The sequence below is a fragment of the Quercus lobata genome, chromosome 12 (assembly GCF_001633185.2).
Source record: "Quercus lobata isolate SW786 chromosome 12, ValleyOak3.0 Primary Assembly, whole genome shotgun sequence".
Taxonomy (NCBI): domain Eukaryota; kingdom Viridiplantae; phylum Streptophyta; class Magnoliopsida; order Fagales; family Fagaceae; genus Quercus; species Quercus lobata.
The window spans coordinates 29,525,298-29,549,044 of NC_044915.1; the positions used below are offsets into that span (position 1 = coordinate 29,525,298).

Genomic DNA, 23,747 nt, shown 5'->3' on the forward strand with positions numbered 1-23,747 from the left:
TTCTTACTTAAGATAAATTAATCACATAAAACTCTAATTTTTTACATATATTATTTATTTAGCAAAATTATTATTTAATTAATTCATTTTAATCATTTTAATATTTAAATGCTTTAATAGTTTCAAACCTGTATTGGACTATTTTTATGCATCTACCTCTCCTTCTCTTTCCTAACTTAACCCAACTTTTCCCTTTTTTAAGAGAATCTAACCCAACCCAACATGATAAACAAAACAAAAAAAAAAAAAAAAAGTTTGAAATAATGAAGTACATCTTACTTTACTTGATTTTTTAAAGATATAATGATCTAGATATTTTGGCGAATTGATGATCAAGTAAGATGCATCATATATATATATAAATTAATAGGTAGAGAAAATCCAATTAGATTTTAATGGAATTTTCAATTTGCATCACGTGTCCCATTTAATTTTTAATTTTGTGTCAAGCAAATTATTAAGTATAAAAATCAAAAAGTTCAAATCCAATAGATTTTAAATTGTATTTCAATTGGAGTCCAATTTTCCTCCATGTGTCCATCTATTTTTTAATTTTGTGACAAGTGAATTATTAGGTGCAACAGTCGAAGAGTTTAAGTCCAATTAAATTGTAAATCATATATATATATATATATATATATAATGAGAAATCATTACATATTTTAAAAATGTATGGTTTAAAAAAAGTATGAGCTAATACTATGTATAATTATTTTTAATTGTATCCGTGTATATGCATAGGATTACACACTAATTTATTTAATCGGAGGAATCACATGTACAACCAAAAAAAAAAATTTGGGTTTCATTCAATGATAGACAACTAATGTTTGAACACAAAACCAAACACATCGCATAAAGTAAAACCACAAAATAAGTAAATAAAAAATTAAGAAGTTAAGTGGTTGGTAGTGTTACACATATTACCATTTTTTTTAGAGGGTTTTAACCTATGGCGTCCGCTTCCTAATAATAGCTAATTATCATCTAACCAAGACATCAATTAGTTAAATTTAAGAAGTTTGTTACTTTGTAAGGAAAAAAAAAATAGTTTGTTACTTTCATTGAAAAGTTTTCAAGGACAAAAAATTAAATATATATTCTCAATCAGACTCACCACTTCCCCACTCACCGGCTACCTACAAAAACCATCGGTTAAAAAAAAAAAAAAAAACCTATTCGAAAAAACTACCTTAGGTTGATATCACAGGATTGAGATCAAGTACAACTAATGCAGTAGCTATGAATAGATGAGATTTACAATTAGAAAAAATAACTTTAAATCTCAATCATTAAATTAAAAAAATGTTGTAAGAAAGAGGGGTTAATTGTATACCAGATCTTAATCTGATATAACATTCTTAAGAATACTACTATTTTTATATAGGCTAAAGAAATGGAGATTTGTACTTTGGTTTGTTTAAAATTGAAATTTTATTGTCCGATGATTGGTGTCACACCAATAATATAAAAAATAAAAATTTTAATTATTTTTTATCCATATTTTAAAAGTTAACTCATTAGAAATAGGAGCAATATAAACAATGTGATTCCTATTAAACAAGGAACGAGAAATGAGAATTGAGATTTGAAAATTGCAACCTTCTAACAATTCATATAATTTCAATAAAATATTATTATGTTGAGTTCAATAGGACTCAAATTCAATACTCAGGGCAGCGGCAAAATCTTTTGGCATTATTTTGTGGGCCCATCTTAGGGCCCGCTTAGATTGAGGGGGAAAGGAGAGAGAATTGAGAAGAGTAGAGTAGAGTTAGCTAAAAATAAGCTAATTATAAGCCAAATTTACTCTACTCTACTCTCTCTTCCCCAAGTCAAACTCAATACTCAGGACAGCAGCAAAATCTTTTGGCATTATTTTGTGGGCCCATCTTAGGGCCCATTTAAATTGAGGGGGAAAGGAGAGAGAATTGAGGAGAGTATAGTAGAGTTAGCTAAAAATAGGCTAATTATGAGCCAAATTTACTTTACTCTACTCTACTCTACTCTCCCTCCCCCTCCCCTTCTCAATCCAAAAGGACCATTAATATTCAAAATGTGGGCTCATTCGGCTGCGAAAATCCCCTCGTTCAGCCTGAAAAAAAATGTCCTAAAAATGACTGAATTTGGTCTTCTGTTTTTTGCCATTAAGGAATGTAAAAATCTCTCATTGACCTTGAGTATATAACATATCCACTTGATATCAAATTAATAATAGATTGCCAAGAATCCCACACATGGTTCTTTTTTTTTCTTTGGTTTTTCACTTGAAGTTCATAGGTGCCGATGTCTTTTCACTTGAATCGTCACTTAGTATAAACAAAGAGAGTAGAGACTTGATCAAATTAAATCTTTAGATGTGAACCGGTTATTACTCTATTAGTGTCATACAAACAACATTCCTCCATTCAAACAGGGTCCTCAATTTGTCACATTTCAGCCATATTTCTTAACTATTTTCATGGATGTTCTTAGAGAATACCTTCACATGGCTGGATTCCATCTTGTGTATAACTGCAACTAAAACACACCACCCGAAACGGGCTATGGATCCATTAAGAGCATTGTGCTCAACCTCCCAAATTGCAGTTAGCACCATCTACACCATAAGGATGAACCTAGAGCTATAGTTCTCTATAATAGTTTAATGCTGCTCAAATGCTTATAGACTTGGCTTTAAGCCCATCCCTTTGATGTATCCTTAATTGGCTTTATAGCTAATCCCTTAGTCAAAGGATCTTCTAAATTCTCCATTGACTTCACCAAGTCTAGGGATATATCCTGTCACTACTCAGCTGCATCACAATATTACTTCTCAGACGTATTACGTATGTCTACTTTTACCATTATACAGTATATACTGTTTGCTCGAGCAATTGCAACCTATCAGTAACAAACTCAATGTATAGTATCTAGAATCCATTTTACTCATATTAGCTAAATGATCCCTCAGTCATTCTGCTTCTCTATTTGCGTAGTCTAGAGCAATGACTATAGTTGATTGGGTTTTACAAGTTTGTCTGCCAAAGAAACAACGTATCTATCGGTGGAAATTGTTTGGTCACTATCAATATTTAGTTAGCAATCACAATAACGTTCAAATAAGATAGCAGGATAGCCCGAATAACATATACCAAGAATCATAATCTACCCTAAGCATTTCAATACTCTAGATGATGCATTCCAATGATTGCTGTCAAGATTGTGAGTATAAATGTATGTTCTCTTAGACTGATGGATTGTATAGAATGTCAAGTTAGTTATAGTTTAATAGATTTAATAAACAGGCTTAGACTGATGGACTGTATAGAATGTCAGGTCAGTTACAGTTTAATAAATTTAATCAACAGGCTTAGACTGATGGACTGTGTAGAATGTCTAGTTAGTTATAGTTTAATAGATTTAATAAACAGAAAAGACTTTCATCTAGTGCACTGGACACAAGCCAAATCCGTAATAAATTACATACTATCCTCACATGTTCATGTTGAAAAAAACTTTCACCTATGTTTTTTGAAAGATGTAAACCAGGATTGTATAGTATTTTTATGAGTATGGCTTTTGTCAAGTGCTCCTATATATTGGACGAGACACTAGACCGACATGTGTCATGTCTGTGTCACCTCCAGTGCACAAGTTCACTCGCACAAGCTAAACCCTGTTTATACTGGCTCACAGTCCTTATATCCAAATTTTTGCAATATATATTCTCTACAAAATATGGCTGTGACAAAATCCGACCACTTTCAGTTTTGGAGATTTTCATACCCAAGATAACATTCACTTGTAAGCATATTACATGTGCTACGAAAAAGAAAAATAACAAGAAACAATTGCCATCTGGCATCAATTGCATTTAAGGTTTCTTTGCACAATAGAAGCAACACTGCACTCAATGCTAGGAGAACGAACAGCACTTGAGCAATTCAGCCTTTCTTGGGCATGGCTGCCAGCCTAGTATACATCTTTGCCATGGACTGGAATCCTCTAATATCCCCGGAGCGTAAAAGATTACCTGGCCCAAGCAAATATAATCCAATTGAAATAAAAACCATAAGTGAGTAATACCTCAAAGTTAAATGAAGAATGCCAAACCAACAAAATATTTTCTGCACTGTCTTGGTTGAAATAACCTAAGTGAGAAAAGTAATCAGATCTACTCATCTACATGTCAAAACCTCAAGAAAATATATCCCCACATAACTGAATTCTGAATCTCTGATGTACCGCCACAAGCTTAAATTGCATCTTCTACTTACTTCTCTCTCTCTCTCTCTTTTTTATGACATGAAACCTCACCAAGACAAGACCCTTTGAATTCACTCCTGGGGAGTAAACCACAAATACACGACCCCACCCACCAAAACTGTGAATATCAAGCAATCCAGGGAAACTTCTAGTGAGGATCAAACCCAAGAATATGTTTGGGTCAACAGCTCATCCCAAGCCTCCAACCACTAGGCTGTACCCTGGCAAGTGCATCTTCTATTTACTTTTATCTATTTGAAATAAAAGCATCATAGGCTGTGCTTTTTTCCCCCTTAGTTGGGGAAGAGGAGGGGGGGTGGGGGGGTGTGGAATTGCCATGTAAAACAAAAAAAGGGCAATGGAAGCTGGAAATTGTTATCCTAAAAGATATTGAATTTTCTCATATAAAATAACCAAAGTGGGAAAAGAAATTGCATTCATTTTCTTAATAACCAAATGGCAAAAGAAATGGCATTCACATGTCAAAATCGCAAATAAAACTACTATGATCACACATAACTTGATGACTTGCACCGTACATAATTTTTCAGGCTCTACAAGGGGATTTGCTATCCTGGAATATATTGCATGCGAATTTGACAGGACTTCCAAATCCATTAAAACAAATCAGAGGCAAATACTGCTAATAACAAATCCACATCCTATTCAGTATTCAGAATAACCAGACCCTCCCCACTCCCTTCTTTATCCCCCCTTTAACAAAAAAATCAAATCAACTTCCTCCACTCTGCTACATCCCAGCTACCTCAAGACTGCTGGACAAGTATTTCAATCTTTGATAAATGCACCCCTCCTCCCCCCCCCCCCCCCCCCCACCCCCCCCCAAAAAAAAAAAAAAAATCACTCTTTCGGTTCTAAGCAACTAAAAACTAAGCACTTCATTACCAGTTAACTTTTTAGAATCTGATAGTTTCATTTAAAAAAATGAAAGAATAACACATAAAACTACCTGAATCACAATTAAGTGGACTGTCAGGTTCCGGGTGGGCCATCAAAGCAATTATAGCCCTACAAACAGATTGGAGTGTCCAAGCTGGGCTCCATGCATTTTTCAAGATATCAAGGCAAATCTCTCCTGTCTGCAGGAGAAACACATTATATATAACATAAATGACATTCAATTACTTATAGAAAAAATTAACACTCAGTTAACCATTTTAGCAACATTGTATTAATGATAAATATTCAGCATCTCTTATTACCTTTTGATGCTAACAGCTCACCAAAAGGTGAGACTAGTTCAAATTCACCAATCAGTAGGCCAATTTGGATTTTAGATAGGCCTCAACTCTATCTTTAGTAAAATTAAAATATATTACAGATCAATAGTATTGAGTGAGATCTGTTTCACCTATCAGCTGAACATAAACTGTTAATTTGGTTTTAACTGAATTTGTTTCCAGGAATTAAAGGTGATTATCCTCACATCACTTCAGCAATATTCCGCATCCAACATTCACTCAACACCAAATTCATTCATTCAACAATGAAGTCCTAAACTTTGCATATTTCAAAATTTTAACTATTTTTAAACCTCTGACACTGTACTCTGAAATTTTAAAATCATAACCATGCTCAGAACCTCACAAGCACTTCAGCATTTTCTGATAACAGTCTTCTCTGTGTGGTAATCACACAAGTCCACAAGCTTGAAACCCTATTTTTAGCATCTTTCCAGGGCCTTTTTAGGCACATGGAAAAGCTATCAAAATTAATACATGAATGCAACTTTAAATGAAGCATTCATGCATACAAAGGATCAATATCACTGTTTCTCCATTGTACATTTTGGCTTCCCATTGTGTTTGCAGCGTAAAGGAACCTTCTACAATACAGTACAAGTTCATATGCATGCAAGTACCTATGTATCCTGAAGTTATTGTGAGAGGTATCATACAAAAAATCATACCTTAAAATGAACGTTTGGATGGAAAATTTTTGTTAAGAACCTCACTTGGGGAGGTTGCAAAGGATACTGCTCAGGAACAGCAAAAGCAAGCTGGAAGACACCACCCTCATAAGGAGTCTCTGATGGTCCCTGAACAAAGAAAATCGATCAAGCAACAACATGGTACACCAGATTGAAAGGAATCAAAAACCGAGCATACCTTGATAAGAGCAGTCCATTTGAATATATTTGAATCATCACAAGCTAATTGAATATCTGGATCAGCTGTTTTCTCCCGCTGCACCTCTTTGTATTCCTTGAAAAGCCTTGCCCTTGATGCCTGAAGACAACACAATCCATTATAAAAGTTCCTGCATATGAGGAAAAGACCTAAACCATACAACAAATCTATTTAACGGACATACTAGTCTAGATCCATATCTTCTACAAGTTCATGTAGAGTTCAACTGCGCTGCTCAACTAGGTACATGTCTTATATCAAAATCAATGTTTCAACTCTCAAAATCTAATCTAGATAATGCATAACAAAAAAAAAGAATAACAAACAACTGGTTACGACTTCAATATCACCACCTATCAATCAAGACATATAACACTTACACATGCCCACCGAAACAGACAACATAAAAAAGAAATTTAATCTGGTTTAAAGCAACCAACCTGCATTGTGTGCCCTTGTCTATAAAATTTGCGTCAAATCTGAAACGTAACTGTAACCGTGTTAGTATACGATAGAAAATTAATGAGTTGGCAATTTGTAATACACAACAAAATTAGGTAGTTCAGCTATTTGCAACTCTTATGCACAGATTAGAGTAGCAGCCTAGGAAGCACAGACACGGGTACATGTACAACACAGCAATTCAAGCAATTTCTAATAAATTATAACATAGACATAGCGGGTACAACACCGGTATGTCACGGATACAAAACCGGTACAGCACCCCAAATGAAGTATCCATGCTTCCTAGGTAGCAGCCATTGTTGTGCAAAATCCGTTATGAATAGACTATAGAGTCCATTTATAAATAACGCACAAATGATGTTATCTTTTCCATGGCATCGTAAATTCAAGCCTATCTAAGGAACTATTCCTAAGTTTTAGCCACAGACTAAAATGAAATATAAATGTACTTATGAGACTTCTATCAAAAAGAGGAAAAAGAAAAGTGCTTATGAGACAATCTTAACAGTTAACACCACACCCACAAATCACAGCAACAAAAACCTTCTTCCAGTCGCTTAAAAACAAATTTGTGGGTTGGGGATCACTTTTTTTTAACCTTAAAAATTTGTCATCAGCTAGGACTAAAATAAAAACAAATTTAGACCCAATTCCAATTTCTAGTTCTAAACAACAACAACAATAATAACAGAAAATTTGGTGCTTTTTAGAGGGAAATTGACCCAAACAAGAATAAGATGGAAAATCTACACAACAAAGTCATTATATACAGAGGATCCATCAAAAGTAATATGAGAGAGAGAGAGAGAGAGAGAGAGAGAGAGAGAAAACTAACCAATTGAAGTAATCTAAGAGCGAGAGAGAGAGAGAGAGGCTTTCGAGATTCGGTAGATAAAGCCCCGATGCGCTTCCCCGTGGTGAATAATTTTGATTACGTGTTGCTGTTACACGCTTTTTGATATATATATATATATATATATATATATGTATATATCATAAATTCTTTCTTTTTTTTTTGTTTGTTTTTGTCCACCGCTGTAAATTTAATTTGATAGAGGTGAATTTGATTTTCCAAAAAAAAAATTAAATGTTTGGGTGATTTTTTTTTTTTTTAATTTTTATGAAAGGGTGGTTTTTTTTATTGTTATATTAGTAGGGTTTAAAATACGATAAATATAAATTATGCATAAATATTATTAAAAAAACATAAATATCATTTTTGAATTTGTGATGTGTTTTTAAAGGTTGAATTCGTGAATTTTTTTTTTACATGTATTATTCCTTGTGTAAACATGTTGACATGTCCTTGAAAAAAGTGCATTGTAATTTATAAAAAAGAATTAAAAGTTTAGTTTTCTTATTAAAAAATTGTGTAACATCCTTTAATTTTTGAATACAGATAACATACAATTTTTTTTTCCCTTTTCACCATTTCGTTGATATGGTAAAAATAATTCGTTTTTCAACAAAGATTTAGCGATTTTTTTTTTTTTTTTCTTTGAGAAACTAGACCCAAAAGCCTAGAAATAGAATAGAAAACACAGATAAAGACTACCCAGAGCTACGAATTGTAAGTGGAACTAAGTCATCAGAGATAATTCAACCCAAAACCTGCAGCTTATCGCTAGATTTGGTATGTCTAACTAGAAAATGAGCAACAAAATTGCCTACTCTTTTTACATGAGAGAAAATACAAACACGAAGGTCGCTAGCTAACACAAGAGAATCATACAGAACGTGACCAAATTCAGGATTGCTCATGTTTCTTGACTATTAACTCAGCATCACCCTCAAAATCAGCTCTAAATATACTCATTTCCTTTGTAAAAAGGACCACCCTCCTACAAGCTAAAGCATGCATCGACTATAGCAGAAGAGTTTGGGAGGTGAATCCGCTAAGCTAAACCCCCAATCACACTACCAGAGGAGTCCCGAATAACAACACCAATTGGTTTGGGATTGCCGTTGTAGCCAAATATTTGTGGAGTAATTCACTTATTTGCCTACAATTATTTTATTTTATTTTATTTTTTTGGTGAAGGTGCAGACAATGTTCATTACTTTTATGCTGACAAGGGTGATACCTTAAATTTTTATAGAAGATATTAGTGGAACAGGATCTCATTTAAATTCTTAAGTTTTCTCAAATTTTTAGTCAAATCAGAAATATGTGACATTTTTAAAAAACTTTATATACAATTATACACTATACATAAATAACACGTGTCACAAATATGGTTAAAAAATAGAGAAAATTGAAGGATTTAAATATGAGCAAATCTTTAACTAAAGTGGGTCTTTACTACCAAGAAGGGGATTCTCCTCTTTTAGTATTGTCTATTAAATATCCAAAATAATTTTTTTGTAAATTACATAGTTTTACTAAAATATCAAACATGTATAAAGACTAGAATAGTTGAAGGAAAATTCAAGAAAGCCGTCTTAGTAAACTAACATCACTTCTAACTAATATACCTTCTATGGATTCTTAGCTCAACTAGTAAAATCATTTGTTATTGAATAAGGGCATGAGTTCGAATTCTAATATACCAAAAATCAATTAGTTTCTCAACTTGATGATAAAAAACAATCATCATAAAACAAACATTACAGGTTCAGATATTATTTGTATAGGTAAGGGCCCAAGATCATATATTGGGGTTTAGGCTTCACCCGGGACAATTAACAAGTCCGAGGAGAGGCAAATGGTTGTAAAGAGATCCCCAGTTAAAGTCTCATAAGCAGGGAATAAATGGAAGATGATCCGAGGAGGAATACCTCCTCGGACACGATGAATGTAGCTCAAATATGTACTCTAGCAATTAGAGGGTCCCTCCAAAAGGCTCTAGCGATAGGGATGTGCCTCATAAACATACAGGGAAGAAGGAAACACAAAATATCTAAGGAAAAGCTGCTACCACCGCATTAAATACATTGCAGCTACTTTTCTGGTCACATTTATGTGGAAAAGACCTTTGAACAGTGCTGTCTTGGCTACCACAACTCATAGAAGGCTGAAAGGGGGTATCTGATGGGACAGACACTCAAGTAGAGACTCAGATAATCAACAAATGTAGGATCCAGATGGCCCAAAAGGGGCTATATAATGTGAGAGACCCTCCATGAGATAGGAATCGGAAAGTGGAGAGAAAAGATAGTATAGCAATCTGAACCATTCTAATATTCTAGAGCGATCATTATATACAGATTTAACCTCCTTGAACTGAAGGTTCATTGACATCAGCATCCTTTATTTGTGTTTGATCATCATGCAATTCAATACTAGCCGTTGTCCAACTCATTAGGACCTAGTTCTTTGACCCATTCTCTACAAATTCATTATATTGGGCTCATTGAACCAAGACTCCATACATTTTGGGCTTGGGCCCCAAATTGTGACCCTACATTATTTATCCCCAATTAAAAGTGACGCATTCAATGCTTTTTTATTTTAGTTTCTCTTTTCTCCTTTCTTCATTTGTAGTCTCACTCTTTCGTATAACTAACTTTCTGTGTCTACTCACATAACTTATTTTAAGTCCAAAATGCAAAGAGACTTCCTGGGGTTCGGTTCAATTATAAATTAACGCATTATGCTGTCAATTTTGAATAATTAACCCCTAAGGTTTACGAAACATCTCCATCTTAATTCTATTAACTTCTTCTTCTTTTTTGAGAAAGAATTCTATTAACTATAATATAGAAAATGGTCACACAGTGTGCGCGGGACCACTCTACTATAAGAAATTTATTTTTAAATTAATATGTGCACAATATATAACCATTTTCTATTCATTATAGTAGCCAATTCTTAAACTCAAATGCTATTCAAATTAGTGACTTGGGTGGCTGGTTTTATTGCTATTTGAGGCAACAAACTAAAAATAAGGTAATTTTATTGTATTTTCTCAATATCTCACTTAATTCTAGCTTGATTTTTACTCATAAATAGTCTAATTGAAGGGAATTTCATACTCTTTTAGATGGAACCATATTTAGTCAAATCAAATGGTCATATATTTGGCCAAAATTTGACTTTGGCCATAAATTTGTGAAAATTATTATCATTTGATTAGGTTAAAACTTAAAAGTGTGCAGATAAAGATTTGTCAATGTTCGTCTAAAAGTTAGTCAAAGTTGGTCAAAATAAGACTTTAAATATAAATTCAAGAAATTCTTCAATTTAATACTCTTTGGTGTGAATGGGCTAGCTTAATTCAAATTTTCAAAGCTTCGAGGGAAATTAATCAATTATCATAAGGGCAAAATACAATATCAACAAAACCCAATCATAAAAATTTTGAATTTATATATATTCTTCTAAAATATAGGGAAAAAATAACTAACAAAATGCACTGTATAATGATGTGATCTAAGGCAAATGCAAAAAGACCCCCTAGCTTTGGGTTAATTTCATATGGACCACTTGTACTATAATTTTGTGTTATTTACGCCTTAACTATCAAAAAGGAGGTCATGAGCAGTGAGCACTACCACTTTATTATACAAAAGAATTATTTATCAATAAAAATTAATTTTAAAAGGTTTGTTCTTATTCTCATTATCTTCTATATTTCTTCATATTCTTCCCCTTCTATCACACCATATAACACATGGCATTACTAAGTTGGCTCTAATATCATTTTGTCATGGCCTCAAGAATGCTCTACCTAAGGTATCTTATTTGAGATATTATCCAACACAATTGGAATCGCTGGTAATAACGAATCAGCATGCCGCAGTGAATATGTACTCGAACCCTGTACACATCGCCCGTCACACACTAGAATATCTCAACACATAGACGGAATAAATAAATATAACGTAATACGAAATTCAGATCTTACGTGACATAAATTCTAGGTTCAAAATGCCCCAATCAACATAGATTTAGGCTAAAAAATACCAAAACAAGGACCTAAAGTTATGTTTCCTGAACTTCCCTACTATCGGCGGAATAGTGTTCTCTCTCGGCACATAATAGAAAGACTCCTGCTTTTGTACGCTTGAGCTAATCTCTGCCACGTTCGCGAGCTCTGCTCCGGAGTGTGGCCTTATCTGCCTCCTTGGTGGGCCGGATTTCCCCTTGCTGTGGGTCACACGCCGTCTGGTTGCTCCGCCCAATTATGGGTCTTCCTCCACCATTGTGGGGCTTTCTCTACCCTGTCAGTGGGCATTTTTCTTGGCTAGTGTGGGTTACTTCTCTACCACCAAGTGGGTCATTTTCTCTGCCATGTCAGTGGTGCTATCTTTTTCAGTCTGCCAGAAGTTTTTTTGTGGGATGAATCTCCGGTAAGTGAGGGCATTTCCGGATTTGGTGTGTTTTGGCCAGGGGTGGCTACTCAAAGACATTAGTGAGTAGTTTTTACTTGATTTAGGTTTTCCTTATTGCTTTTTAAGGGTCTAAATTTCGGGTCTTCCCCTTGTATTTGGTTCTGCTTGATGCTCTATTTGTACCCCTGGATTTTTTTATTCTTTTTTGCATATACTTTGTATGGAGTTTGGTATGGAAAATTTGCTATAATGACAATAGCAATAAGGGTTATAAGTTGGAACTGCCAGGGGCTGGGGAACCCTCGGTCAGCTCAAGCATTACATGACATGGTGCGACGGTGGAATCCCAAAATGGTGTTTCTGATTGAGACAAAGGCAAAAAATAGGCGAATGGAAAGAATAAAGAACAGGATTGGGCTGGCAAATGGGCTTATTATTCCTTGTGTAGGCAAAAAAGGGGGACTTGCCTTACTATGGACTAGGGAGATAGATTTGGAGATTAAGAGTTTCTCACAGAACCACATTGATGCTATGATCAATGATGCAGAGAAAAGCATTAAGTGGAGGTTGACAGGCTTCTATGGCCATCCGGAGATGCATTGAAGATATGAATCCTGGCACCTTTTAGCTTTCCTGAATAATCAACTGCACCTCCCTTGGTTATGCTTAGGAGATTTTAATGAAATATTGTCTAATGCTGAAAAATTTGGGGGGGCTATCCGGACTCAACAACAAATGGATGGGTTTAGAAAGGTGGTTGATTATTGTGCTTTTCAGGATTTAGGATACTGTGGTTCTGAGTTTACTTGGTGTAATATGCAAAGAGATGAAAACAGAATATATTTAAGATTAGATAGAGCCTTTGCCAACCTTGAGTGGACTAAAAATTTTGGGGGAATGAAAGTGTATCATTTGGAAGACTCAACTTCTAATTACAGTGCCTTGCTTCTATCTGACTCAACTGTCCATCACCAAACCCATACAAATCATTTTCATTTTGAAGCAAGGTGGACAAAAAAATGCAGATTGTAAGGCTATTATCTAAAATTCTTGGGGAATGGGGTTTGACCTCAGTACGTCGGAATGGGTTATGGATAACCTTAATAGTTGTGCTGCGTACCTAAAGAGTTAGAACTCTAATGTGTATAGGCAGATTCCAAAGAAGATCCAGACAAAAAGAAATGCCTTGAACTCCCTGACTTTACAAGACAAGGATGGAACGCTTAGCTATGAGATTAATAGTTTAAGAAGGGAAATCAATGACCTTCTGAATGATGAGGAAATTTATTGGGGGCAAAGAGCCAAAGCTCACTGGCTCAAGGAGGGTGACAAAAATACTAGGTTTTTCCATGCCTAAGCTTCTGAACGACGAAAGCAAAACACTATTCTGGGAATTTGGGACAACCAAGGCAGATGGTGTAATGAAAAAGATAGTATTGCTCAAGCGACCATTGATTACTTTGTCAGCATTTATACAACGGCTTCCCCATCACGGATCGATGAAGTAATTGCCGCCATTCCCACACGGGTGATAGAAGATATGAATGAAAGCCTTAACAGGTGTTTCACTAGGGAGGAGGTTACCATCACTCTCAAACAGATCCACCCCACAAAAGCACCTGGCCCCGATGGTATGTTTGCAATTTTCTACCAAAAATATTGGAGTATTGTGGGATGTAACATTACTAATATGGTTCTAAATGTTCTCAATAGTGATATGTCTCTGGTTTCTCTCAATAAAACCAATATTGCCCTCATCCCTAAAGTAAATAACCCTAAAAAGATGTCTGATTTTCGCCCCATAAGTCTGTGTAATGTAGTATATAAACTCATATCTAAAACTATTGCAAATAGATTTAAGGCTATTCTCCCTCATATCATCTCAGAGAACTAAAGTGCTTTCACTCCTGACATTAATCACTAACAATGTACTTGTGGCTTTTTAGTTAATACACTTTCTGAATCACAAAAATGCAGGGAATGATGGATTTATGGCTGTCAAATTAGATATGAGTAAAGCTTTTAACAGAGTCGAGTGGGGCTTTATATAGGGGGTTATTGAGAAACTGGGTTTCAGCTCAAGGTGGGTAAACCTTGTAATGAAGTGTATCACTTCAGTCTCATACTCAGTTATTATAAATGGGGCTACTTGTGGTAACATTGTGCCTACACGGGGGCTTAGGCAAGGGGACCCCCTCTCCCCGATTCTTTTCCTTATTTGCACTGAGGGGCTTTCAGCTCTTATCAATGAGGCAACCTAGAACCAGCTTTTGACAGGCATTTCCATTTGTGGGGGCTGTCCAAGAGTTACCCATCTTCTCTTTGTGGATGATAGCATCCTTTTCTACAAGGCCAGTGCGGGGGAAAGCAATGAGTTAAAGTCTTTACTCCAAAAATATGAGGATGCTTCGGGTCAGAAGATCAATACTGATAAGTCCTCAATTTTCTTTAGCCCCAATACTGCTCTAGAAGTCAAGGAGGAGATCTTTGCTACCCTAGGTCTTATGCAAGGCTATAGACACTCAAAATACCTTGGCCTTCCTTCTTTCATTGGAAGATCAAAAATGCAAGTGTTCTCTATCCTAAAAGAGAGGATTGGGCAAAAGCTAGTTGGCTGGAAGGGTAAGCTCCTCTCTATGGGGAGGAGGGAAATCCTTATAAAAGCGATAGCTCAAGCAATTCCCACTTACACCATGAGTTACTTCCTTCTTCCACAAGGCTTATGTGATGATATTGAAAGCATGGTGAGGAACTTCTAGTGGGATTACTCAATCTAGGGGCTGCCCTATTTGTAGCAGTGAAGTTGAAAGTCTTGACCATGCCCTTCTTCATTGTGCCTTTTCAACATCGGTTTGGTGTCTTTGGTCAGATAATCCTCTTCACACTCATGGCATCAACAAATCCTTTCTTGATTCCACAATATTCATTCTCTCCCATGCAACTCTTCAAGACTTGGAGCTTTTCTTTGCCATCGCTTGGGCTATTTGGTTTAACAGAAATAAGATTGTGCACAAGGATTCTAGTCTACTTCCTCTTCAAGTGTGGAAATTGGCAAAAAATGTTTCTGAAGATTTTGTTAGTTCGGCAACTTGGGATCTTGTCCAACCTAGAACCACCCCATCCAGCTGGGTTCCTCCTCCCTCAGGATTCCACAAGATAAATGTTGATGAGGCCTCTTCTGAGCTAGACAGTTTCTCTAGTGTTGGAGTTGTCATTAGAGACTGCAAAGGTGATGTTGTGGCTGCTCTGTGTAAACCTCTTCAAACTCGCTTCTCTGCTGAACTAACTGAGGTTTTTGCTTTGGAGCATGGCATTCTATTAGCTCAAGAGCTTCATCTGGCATGGGGTCATTGTTGAATCTGACTCCCTAAATGCCATCCAAGCAATCAATGAAGGTGCCACGGGGAGTAGCTTAGGGCATATCATTCAAGGAATTCTCCAGGTGAGTGTTTCTTTTGAGTCCTGCCTTTTCAAGCACATCAATAGAAGCTTCAACATCGTAGCTCACGAGCTTGCTCAACATGCTCAAAGATCTAGTCTCCATTGCCTCTGGAAAGGAGTCGCTCCCCACTGTATCTCTTCCTTTCTGCAATCTGATTTGAATGTAAACGGCTTGTAATTATGTTGTTTTTGGACTGCTTATGCAGGAACCTTTAATGTTATACTTATGTGTTTTGCTTTATGGTTTTAATGTCAGTATATTTCCCTTTCAAAAAAAAAAAAATACCAAAACATGCAATCGGTATTCTAACATTCTTGGATAATACTTACACACCTCAAGACAACGTAATATATATATATATTTTTTTTTGGGAGAGGAAACATAATATAAAATCAGGGTCACTTGAGAATCGCCACATTGAAAGTATAGATTTTGCACCAACCACAAGATTCCTCTTAGTGAATCTGAAATCATAATTCACAAAAATATGAAGCGTAAGTTAATATTTAAAATAGAAAATGAAGAATATGCTTATAGTAAAAATAATAATTAAAAAAAACTAGGAGATAAATCATAGGAAAATGATTTTTTTTTTTTTTTTAGAATCATAGGAAAATGATGATTTAATGCACAAAAAGGAAGCAAGCAAATATAAAGGTATATTTTGTTTGTGGTGCCAAAACATGCTGGTTGAATAGAAAATTTTATCTTGTAAAATAAGTATGAGGTACGTTACAAAAAAAATTATTTTTAGTGCACATATGAATGCAAGAAAATGTAAAAGCTTGAGGTTTTCAGTGCCACTAAACACGTATGTGTATCAAAATTTTTTTTTTTTTTTTTTTTGAGAAACAAATTATGTGTATCAATTGGTAGAGCAATATTTTACATTGTAACTTATAATTGAATATCAAATCAATAAATATATGAACGTCATTCAAAAGCTATGTATTCAAGATGAGTTGGATTAGTTAGCTGGCCATAACTACAAGATAGTGCACTCATTTTGTTCCTCATGTCTTCGTTTGAATTTGGAATTATGAGTGCTATGTAATATAATCTCTGTCTACCTTTTTTACAGTCAAGGTATGCTAGCTATGCTAGGAATGTTTCAGATTATGTAGTCTGGATGGAAGATGCTCCACCATATTCACAATGTAGTTCAGGTGGACTGCGCTTTTTTTTTTTATTAATATTATTCCAATTTTGATTCTCAAAAAAAGAAAAAAGAAGGTATTATTCCCTACAAAACACAACATTATAGCACTTAGGAGAAAATCTTTAGGGGAATTATAAGTGTAGATTTCATAACAAATACATTCACTTTTTTCATAATTGTGCAAGAAAATATTATATATGTACAAAACCACACAAACCACCATATTATTAATTATACTACCAAAAATTTCTCTGATATATATCATAAATTAGAATATAGATATAACTATATAAGACATATTTTTCTTATAAAAATATACTTAATCATAACAAAATTAATTGATTTTTCAAGAAAGAAAATTATAAAACAATGGCCATTTTGAAAGCACACTAGATTATTTACTACTTAATTTACAAGTTTATGCCTAAGAAAAAAAAACAAAACAAAAAAACCAAAAACAACCCTAACTTCCAATTTATCTCCCTCATTTTTACATAGCTTATATTAAACCTCCAATCTCTTCTCTTGATTAAAATAACATTATTAGTAATTTTATTTTAATTTAATAATAGAGTTGCACATGTTTGACATGTGACTAAGTAAACCAACAAACTGGTGACACAAAATGTATATTTAACAATAGTATTATACATTTCTTCACCTTAATAATCATCATTTTAAACAATAACTAAAGAAAAAAGAAACTCAAATAGAACCACTGTAAGAGAGAGAACCACCGTATAAGAAATTGACACCCCCCAAAAAAGCCAAAAAGAGTTGGGTAGCATAATAAACAACTAAAAGAGAAGATGTAAAATATTAAGGAAAAGAGAAGGGTGCGGAAGAAGGATTAAAGAGTATAAGAGAGAAAATTTTGATGGTTGGATTGAAGCATAGCCATCTAGAGTTATATGAAACATAATAGAAATTATGGAAAATGTCTGCATGCTCTATGGTAAACCTTACGGTCTAGATTATCCTTCAACCTTGATGCTATCGACTATAGAAAGAACAGGTGTTGGTTGTTCAGATATACTTCTCACGCGTATGTGCATTCCAAGCTTGAGAGAGAGAAAGAGAGAGAGAGTACCAAATATGCAATTAGAGCAAATTCTTTTATGGGTAAACTACACATTTGGTCCCTATCTTTTACACCATATTTCAATTTGGTCCCTAAATTTTCAATTGTGTTAATTTGGTCCCTAACCTGTCATTGACGTGTCAATTTAGTCACTTCCTTTATCTCTTGAATGAAAATTGTTGACATGACTAATGACCATAATAAAAAAATTAGTTTTCATTGATGTGGCAACAAACTAAATTTTTATTTTGGCCGCTTGTCATCTTACCAATTTTCATTTAAAGATAATGGCAGAGACTAAATTGACATGGTACTGAAAGGTTAAAGATTAAATTGACCTAATTGAAAGGTTAAGAACCAAATTGAAATATGGTGTAAAAAATATTGACCAAAAACGTAATTTACCTTTCTTTTATTCTATGTCTAAGAGATTTCACATTCATTATTTTCATATTTTGTAGTTTCCAACCATTTAACCATACATTCGGCAACCGCAGAAATGGAAACTTATATGATGCATCTTTGCCATGCACGATGAGCCTTCAAATAGTCCGGGTCAAGTTCAGTGAAATCAGACATGCAGTGTTTATAATTGCTCATAATACAATTGGAATAATCAATAACGTGCACCGCTTTTGCTTTTAGTAGTTCTTTACAATATTTGAATTTTTCATCGAGGCATGTGAAAAATGGTCCACAAAACTTATCCAGTTTTGAGGAATGAGAGAGGGATTGGAAGTGAAGAGGAATGAAAAGAAATAGAGTTAAGATCATTAGTTTGCAACTTCTTTGAGAATATAGATAATCAACACCGTAAGTTTTGTCCAACTATTTGAATATAGTTCACACCCATTGTTTTTTTCTCCAACTATTTGATTTTTTTTTTTTTTTTTTTTTTTTTTTTTAAAGCAGAAGTGACAGTAGACTTTATTGATGTAAATCACTTTGTACAATAGGGAAGAAAAAAGAGGGGCATTCTTCTAACTAAAAAATGACCTCTTCTTTCTCTTTTGCAGCATTAGCTAAAGCTAGTGCGGCACGATTACATCGTAAAAGAGTACTAGCAAAAGAAATAAAAATAAAACTATCTCTAATAATTGAAATGTCTTCAAAGATCCAAGCAACCTCTAATGAGCATGTTCTGTCAGAATTTAACAAATCCACCAATTCTGTAAAGTTGCACTCAAACTGGACTTTAGAAAAACTGTTGTTTTGGCAGAAGAGTAATGCTTTCCTCATCACACAAGCTGTTGTGCACAGGGCATTCAGTTTTTTCTTTGTTCTGTTATAGGAAGGAAATAGCATTTCACCCAAATTGTTGTGAATAATGAGACCAAAACCCATTGATGCCGACTTCTTTGATTGGGAAATAGACACATTAAGTTTATGAACACAGTCTGACTAAGGAGGATTCCACTTCATTGTTGTCAAACTGCTTTCTTGCGTGTTTTTCTGCTGCACTTCTAAAAGCTCCATTCTGTACAGATCTGCCCGAGACCATAAGTCCTTATGAGAGGGAGCAATGTTGTTAAAAGCCACTTTATTCCTGCACTTCCAAATCATCCAGCAAGCTATGCAGAATGTGTCAAAAACTGATGCAAATAAGCTTTTGAGGATAGCATTCATTGCATCAATGAATTTTATGTTGGAATGGATTCTGTAATCACTCAACAAAGGAGATTACAGCCAAACGGCTTGGGCAAAGGAGCATTCCAAAAAGAGATCATCACAGGTTTCAGCTTCCTCATTACGAAGAACACAAGAGAAAGAGTTCAAAATCTTCCTTTCAATAGCTTTGTGCATGTTGGTAAGCTATCATTACATGCTCTCCAAACAAAAGTTTTGATCTTAAGTGGCACCTAGGCAAACCATATTCTATTCCAAAATGGATGAAGCCGAGATGAGTTTGAGGATGAAGCTTCATTTCCTCCTGAATTTCTTTCAATCTCAATTTGTAAGAAATATGCACTTCTAACCGAGAAAGCACCAGATCTGTTTCTAGTCTAAACTAGAGAATCTTCAGGTCTTCAAGGACTCAAAGGAATGGCTTTTATGATTGAAGCTTCAAAAGGATAAAAGATTGTATCAATGAGTATGGTTTTCCATCTAGGTTAAAATGAAGAGAACTCCATAAGATCTGCTACTCTTGTTTCAGGTAGTAAGACTGTATGGGGAGAAGGGACTTTTTGATTGGCTTTAGAGGGGAGTCATTTATATGTCCAGATGTTGATCAAGGTACCATTGCTTACCCTCTAACAGCTACCTTGAATGATAAGTTGTCACCCATGAGTAATGTTTCTCCAAGCATAAGAGGAGTGACTAGGAACAACAGGTTCAAGAAAGGATGTGTTGGGAAAATACTTAGCTTTGTAAACCTTATAAAATAGAGAATCCTGATTATGGAGAAGCCTCCAACACTATTTAGCCAATAGAGCTATATTAAAGCATTTGAGATCTCGAAACCTTAATCCTCCATCCTTTTTTGCTAAGCATATATGATTCCAACTCGGCCAATGTATTTTCTTCTCCTCATTTTTCTGACCCCACCAGAATTGCCCCATCATCGAGTTGATGTCATCACATAGACCCATTGGAAGAAGAAAACAATTTGTAGCATATACTAGAATAGCTTGAGTCACAAATTTAATGAGAATCTCCCTACCAACTTGTGACAATAGCTTCCCCTTCCATCCACAAAGTTTGGATTGGATTTTGATCCTGATATCTGCAAATGCTTGCTTCTTCCTTCTGCCAATTATGGGTGGTAGCCCAAGATACTTTTCTAGGGACTCATTGGAGTTAGCATTTAAGAAACATTTGATCTCCTCCTTTAATGATTGGGAGGTGTTGGTGCTGAAAAAAATGGAGCTTTAATCACAATTTACCTTCTGTCCTGATGCAAGTTCATAAGCATGAAGAATTTCCTTGATAATACAACACTCCGATAAAGAAGCATTGCAAAAGAGTAAGTTGTCGTCTGCAAATAATAGGTGGATAATCTAAGGCCCATTCCTTGAGATGCTAACTCCATGTAAATCCCTGTGGTGAGCAGCATTCCTTAGTAGCGTCAAGAATCCTTCGATGCAAAGTAAGAATAAGTAGGGTGACAGAGGATCCCCTTGGCGAATGCCTCTAGAGGAATTGATAAAGCCTGAAGGAAATCCATTTACCAACATTGAGTAAGATACGGATCAAACCCTTGCCTTGATCAGATCATCCCATTTTGGATGAAACCCCATTTTCAACATCAAAGTCTTTAAATAATCCCATTCAACTCTGTCATAGGTTTTACTCATGTCAAGCTTAAGAGCCACATGTGCAGTGTTCCCTTGGCATTTGGACTTCATATAGTGCAAAGTTTCAAAGGAGATAAGGATGTTGTCGGTGATCACTCTATCCGCTACAAATGCACTTTGACATTCAGATATAATATTGCCCAAGATCTACTTAAGTCTGTTGGCTAAGACTTTAGAAACAATCTTGAAGATGACATTGCAGAGACTGATAGGTCGAAAATGAGACATGATTTTCGAATTCTTTCTTTTTGGGATCAGAGTGATATAAGCAAAATTAATACTTTGCAAGATATTACTAGAGCTTATACAGTAAAGAACTGCATTAGAAACATCAATACCTACAATATGCCAGTATTTTTGAAAAAATAAAGGATTCATACCGTCAAGTCCCAATGCTTTTGTTGGATGCATTTAGAATAGAGCTCTCTTCACCTCATCTTGTGTGAAATCGGCCAATAAAGTGTTGTTCATGTCTGGGGTAACAACTTCTCGAACGTGATGAATTACCTATTGGAATGAACTGGTAGAAACACTGGTGAACATTGACTAGAAATAATCAGTTGTCACCCTCTCCAAATCAAATTGTTGAGAGTGCCATATACCAGAGGAATCTTTAAGCTTTAGAATCTCATGACTCCTCCTTCTCTGAGAAGCCATTGCATGAAAGTACTTTGAATTGCGGTCTCCATCCTTCATCCATGAGATTTTTTAGCGCTGATGCCAATAAGTATTTTCCTGAGCCACTAATTCATTGAGTTCAAATTTGGTGGCATTCCTTGCATTAGAGAGTTGCTGATTTGAAGGATCCATTTGACATTCCAATTCCAAACTGGTGAGTAAACTCCTCTTTGCATTGATGGATTGTGATGATGCACAGAAAATCAGTAAGCTGAATGCTCCGGGCTTCAATAGGCTAGTGGTTGCTTGGAAGACCTGAACAAAAAAGAAACACAAGATCAAAGGTAACCGAGGTGAACTGGCCAAGAACCCTTCAATGCTTAAGTTAGTTTTCTCTCTAGAACTTAAGAATTCCAACTTTAGGGGTGGTGGAAACTTACCTTCATTTAATATGGATGAGTCCTTTTATAGTGAGTTTTGGAGTGGTTATTTATTTAGTAACTTCCTCAACATGGATGGAAGTTAGAAGGTTTAGACTTAACTTCTACAACTGCTATGGAAGTTAGAAGGTTTAGACTTATCTTTTACAACTGTTATCAAAAGTTAAGAATTTAGTGGAAAGCTAGAGCGATGAATAAGGATTTTGCTCATACTTCAGAATAGTGGAACATGGTCCAAATTATAAGCTCTTGAACATAAATTTACTCTGATAATTTCTAAGTGTTGGGAGGTCGTCCAAATGCTTCTGATAAGGGTAATTTTGTAATTAACCCATGACGGAACAAAAAGGCGACGGACATAACAAGGTTGTCAACTTCATTCATGAGAGACAACCTTGTTGTAAAGTCTACAACTCTACCCCATACCTGACGGCTGCATCTTGGGCATAGTAAGCTAAAGAGAACAAGCTGAAGACAGTAAGCTGAAGATAGTAAGCTAAAGACAGTAAGCTGGAGATAGTAAACTGAAGACAATAAGCTGAAGAGAGTAAGCTGAAGACAGTAAGCTGAAGACAGTGAGCTGAAGAGAATAAGCTGAAGGGGATATATGAATTTCTAACGACCCTGACAAGGGAGTAGGCAAAACTGATGATCCCAACGAGGGAGTAGGCGAAACTGACGACCCCGATGAGGGAGTAGGTGAAGCTGACGACCCTGATGAGGTAGTAGGCGAAGCTGACAACCCTGATGTGGCGTGAAGCGACGTTCCAATTAGACCCGTCAGCCTCACTTTTGTCCATTGGCAAGTGACAATAGGGAATCAAGAACTTTAGGGTGACGAGGTCAACTTGTTGACGTTGGAAAGCTGACGGCTCAAGGCTGTAGGGGACGCAGAAAGCTAACGGTTCCGACATAACCTTGACTTGGCTTCCACGCATGGTTATATAAGGAAATATCTTGCACATCACGCTCAGTGTTAAACTCCTACAAGGAAAGGATTTCGCAAAATACGCTCACAAAGACTCTTATAAGGAAAAGACTTCTACAGCAAGAAAAAGAGGTCAACCCTCTACTACTATAAAAGCCACAATACCCTCATTAGCCAAGGTACGCATAATTGACCCTGCTCTAGCACTTTAGAGTTGTGAGAAGTCCTAACTTGACCTTTGGAGGGTATTTGGCCGGCACCACATCGGTGCTCTCTGCGAGGTCTTCTCTTTTTGTTGTACAAGTGTTGTTTCGAGTGTGCGAGAACCGTGTGGCTCACTGGTGATTTTTTCTACATCATCAGCTTCCATGCTTGATGACCTTCTTACCCTTGGACGACCTTCTTATGTTAGGACAACCTTTCTGGACTTGGACAACACTATGGACGAATAGGAGATAGGTCCAATTTTTGGTTCACCATCAATTGCCCCCTTTGTCCAAAGGTTGTCTTGAACACTGTTGTATAACTATTTGCTTTTGACATGTGTCGATACTTTAATGGTCAATTGATATGCCACATGTTGTCCTTGCTCTGGTTGGATTTCGTCATATCATATTACGCCACGTGTCACAATCTTATTGGCTGA

General features: G+C 35.5%; 2 protein-coding genes across 3 annotated transcripts; one reads left to right on the top strand and one right to left on the bottom strand.

Annotated features, from left to right (window-relative positions):
- Positions 1 to 3,663: 3,663 nt before the first annotated feature.
- On the bottom strand, positions 3,664 to 7,801 carry LOC115972282 (protein PEROXIN-4). 2 transcript variants are annotated; one of them, XM_031092502.1, is made up of 6 exons: positions 7,699 to 7,801; positions 6,839 to 6,877; positions 6,378 to 6,497; positions 6,179 to 6,307; positions 5,219 to 5,348; positions 3,664 to 4,015 (listed from the first exon to the last, which is right to left on the bottom strand). In XM_031092502.1, the coding sequence occupies exons 2-6, from the start codon at positions 6,842 to 6,844 to the stop codon at positions 3,927 to 3,929; spliced, it is 474 nt and encodes a 157-aa protein (XP_030948362.1). In that variant the 5' UTR covers positions 6,845 to 6,877; positions 7,699 to 7,801; the 3' UTR covers positions 3,664 to 3,926. The 2 variants fall into 2 exon arrangements, with proteins under 2 accessions (XP_030948362.1, XP_030948363.1); XM_031092503.1 differs by having other exon boundaries at positions 6,839 to 6,888.
- A 5,876-nt stretch (positions 7,802 to 13,677) lies between these two features.
- On the top strand, positions 13,678 to 15,494 carry LOC115970505. Its single transcript, XM_031090131.1, has 2 exons — positions 13,678 to 13,768; positions 15,007 to 15,494. Exons 1-2 carry the CDS (start codon positions 13,678 to 13,680, stop codon positions 15,492 to 15,494), a joined length of 579 nt encoding a protein of 192 aa, XP_030945991.1.
- The last annotated feature ends 8,253 nt before the right edge of the window (positions 15,495 to 23,747 follow it).

What these genes read in the sequence shown, in the direction of transcription:
- LOC115972282 (XM_031092502.1), bottom strand. An exon ending in ATCCAAACGTTCATTTTAAG is followed by an intron (nt 5,349 to 6,178) that starts GTATGATTTTTT and finishes TTTCTCCTGCAG; the next exon opens with ACAGGAGAGATTTGCCTTGA. An exon ending in TCCACTTAATTGTGATTCAG is followed by an intron (nt 4,016 to 5,218) that starts GTAGTTTTATGT and finishes TGCTTGGGCCAG; the next exon opens with GTAATCTTTTACGCTCCGGG.
- LOC115970505 (XM_031090131.1), top strand. Translation starts at nt 13,678, where the DNA reads ATGAATGAAAGCCTTAACAGGTGTTTCACTAGGGAGGAGGTTACCATC. An exon ending in AAAAGCACCTGGCCCCGATG is followed by an intron (nt 13,769 to 15,006) that starts GTATGTTTGCAA and finishes GTCTTTGGTCAG; the next exon opens with ATAATCCTCTTCACACTCAT.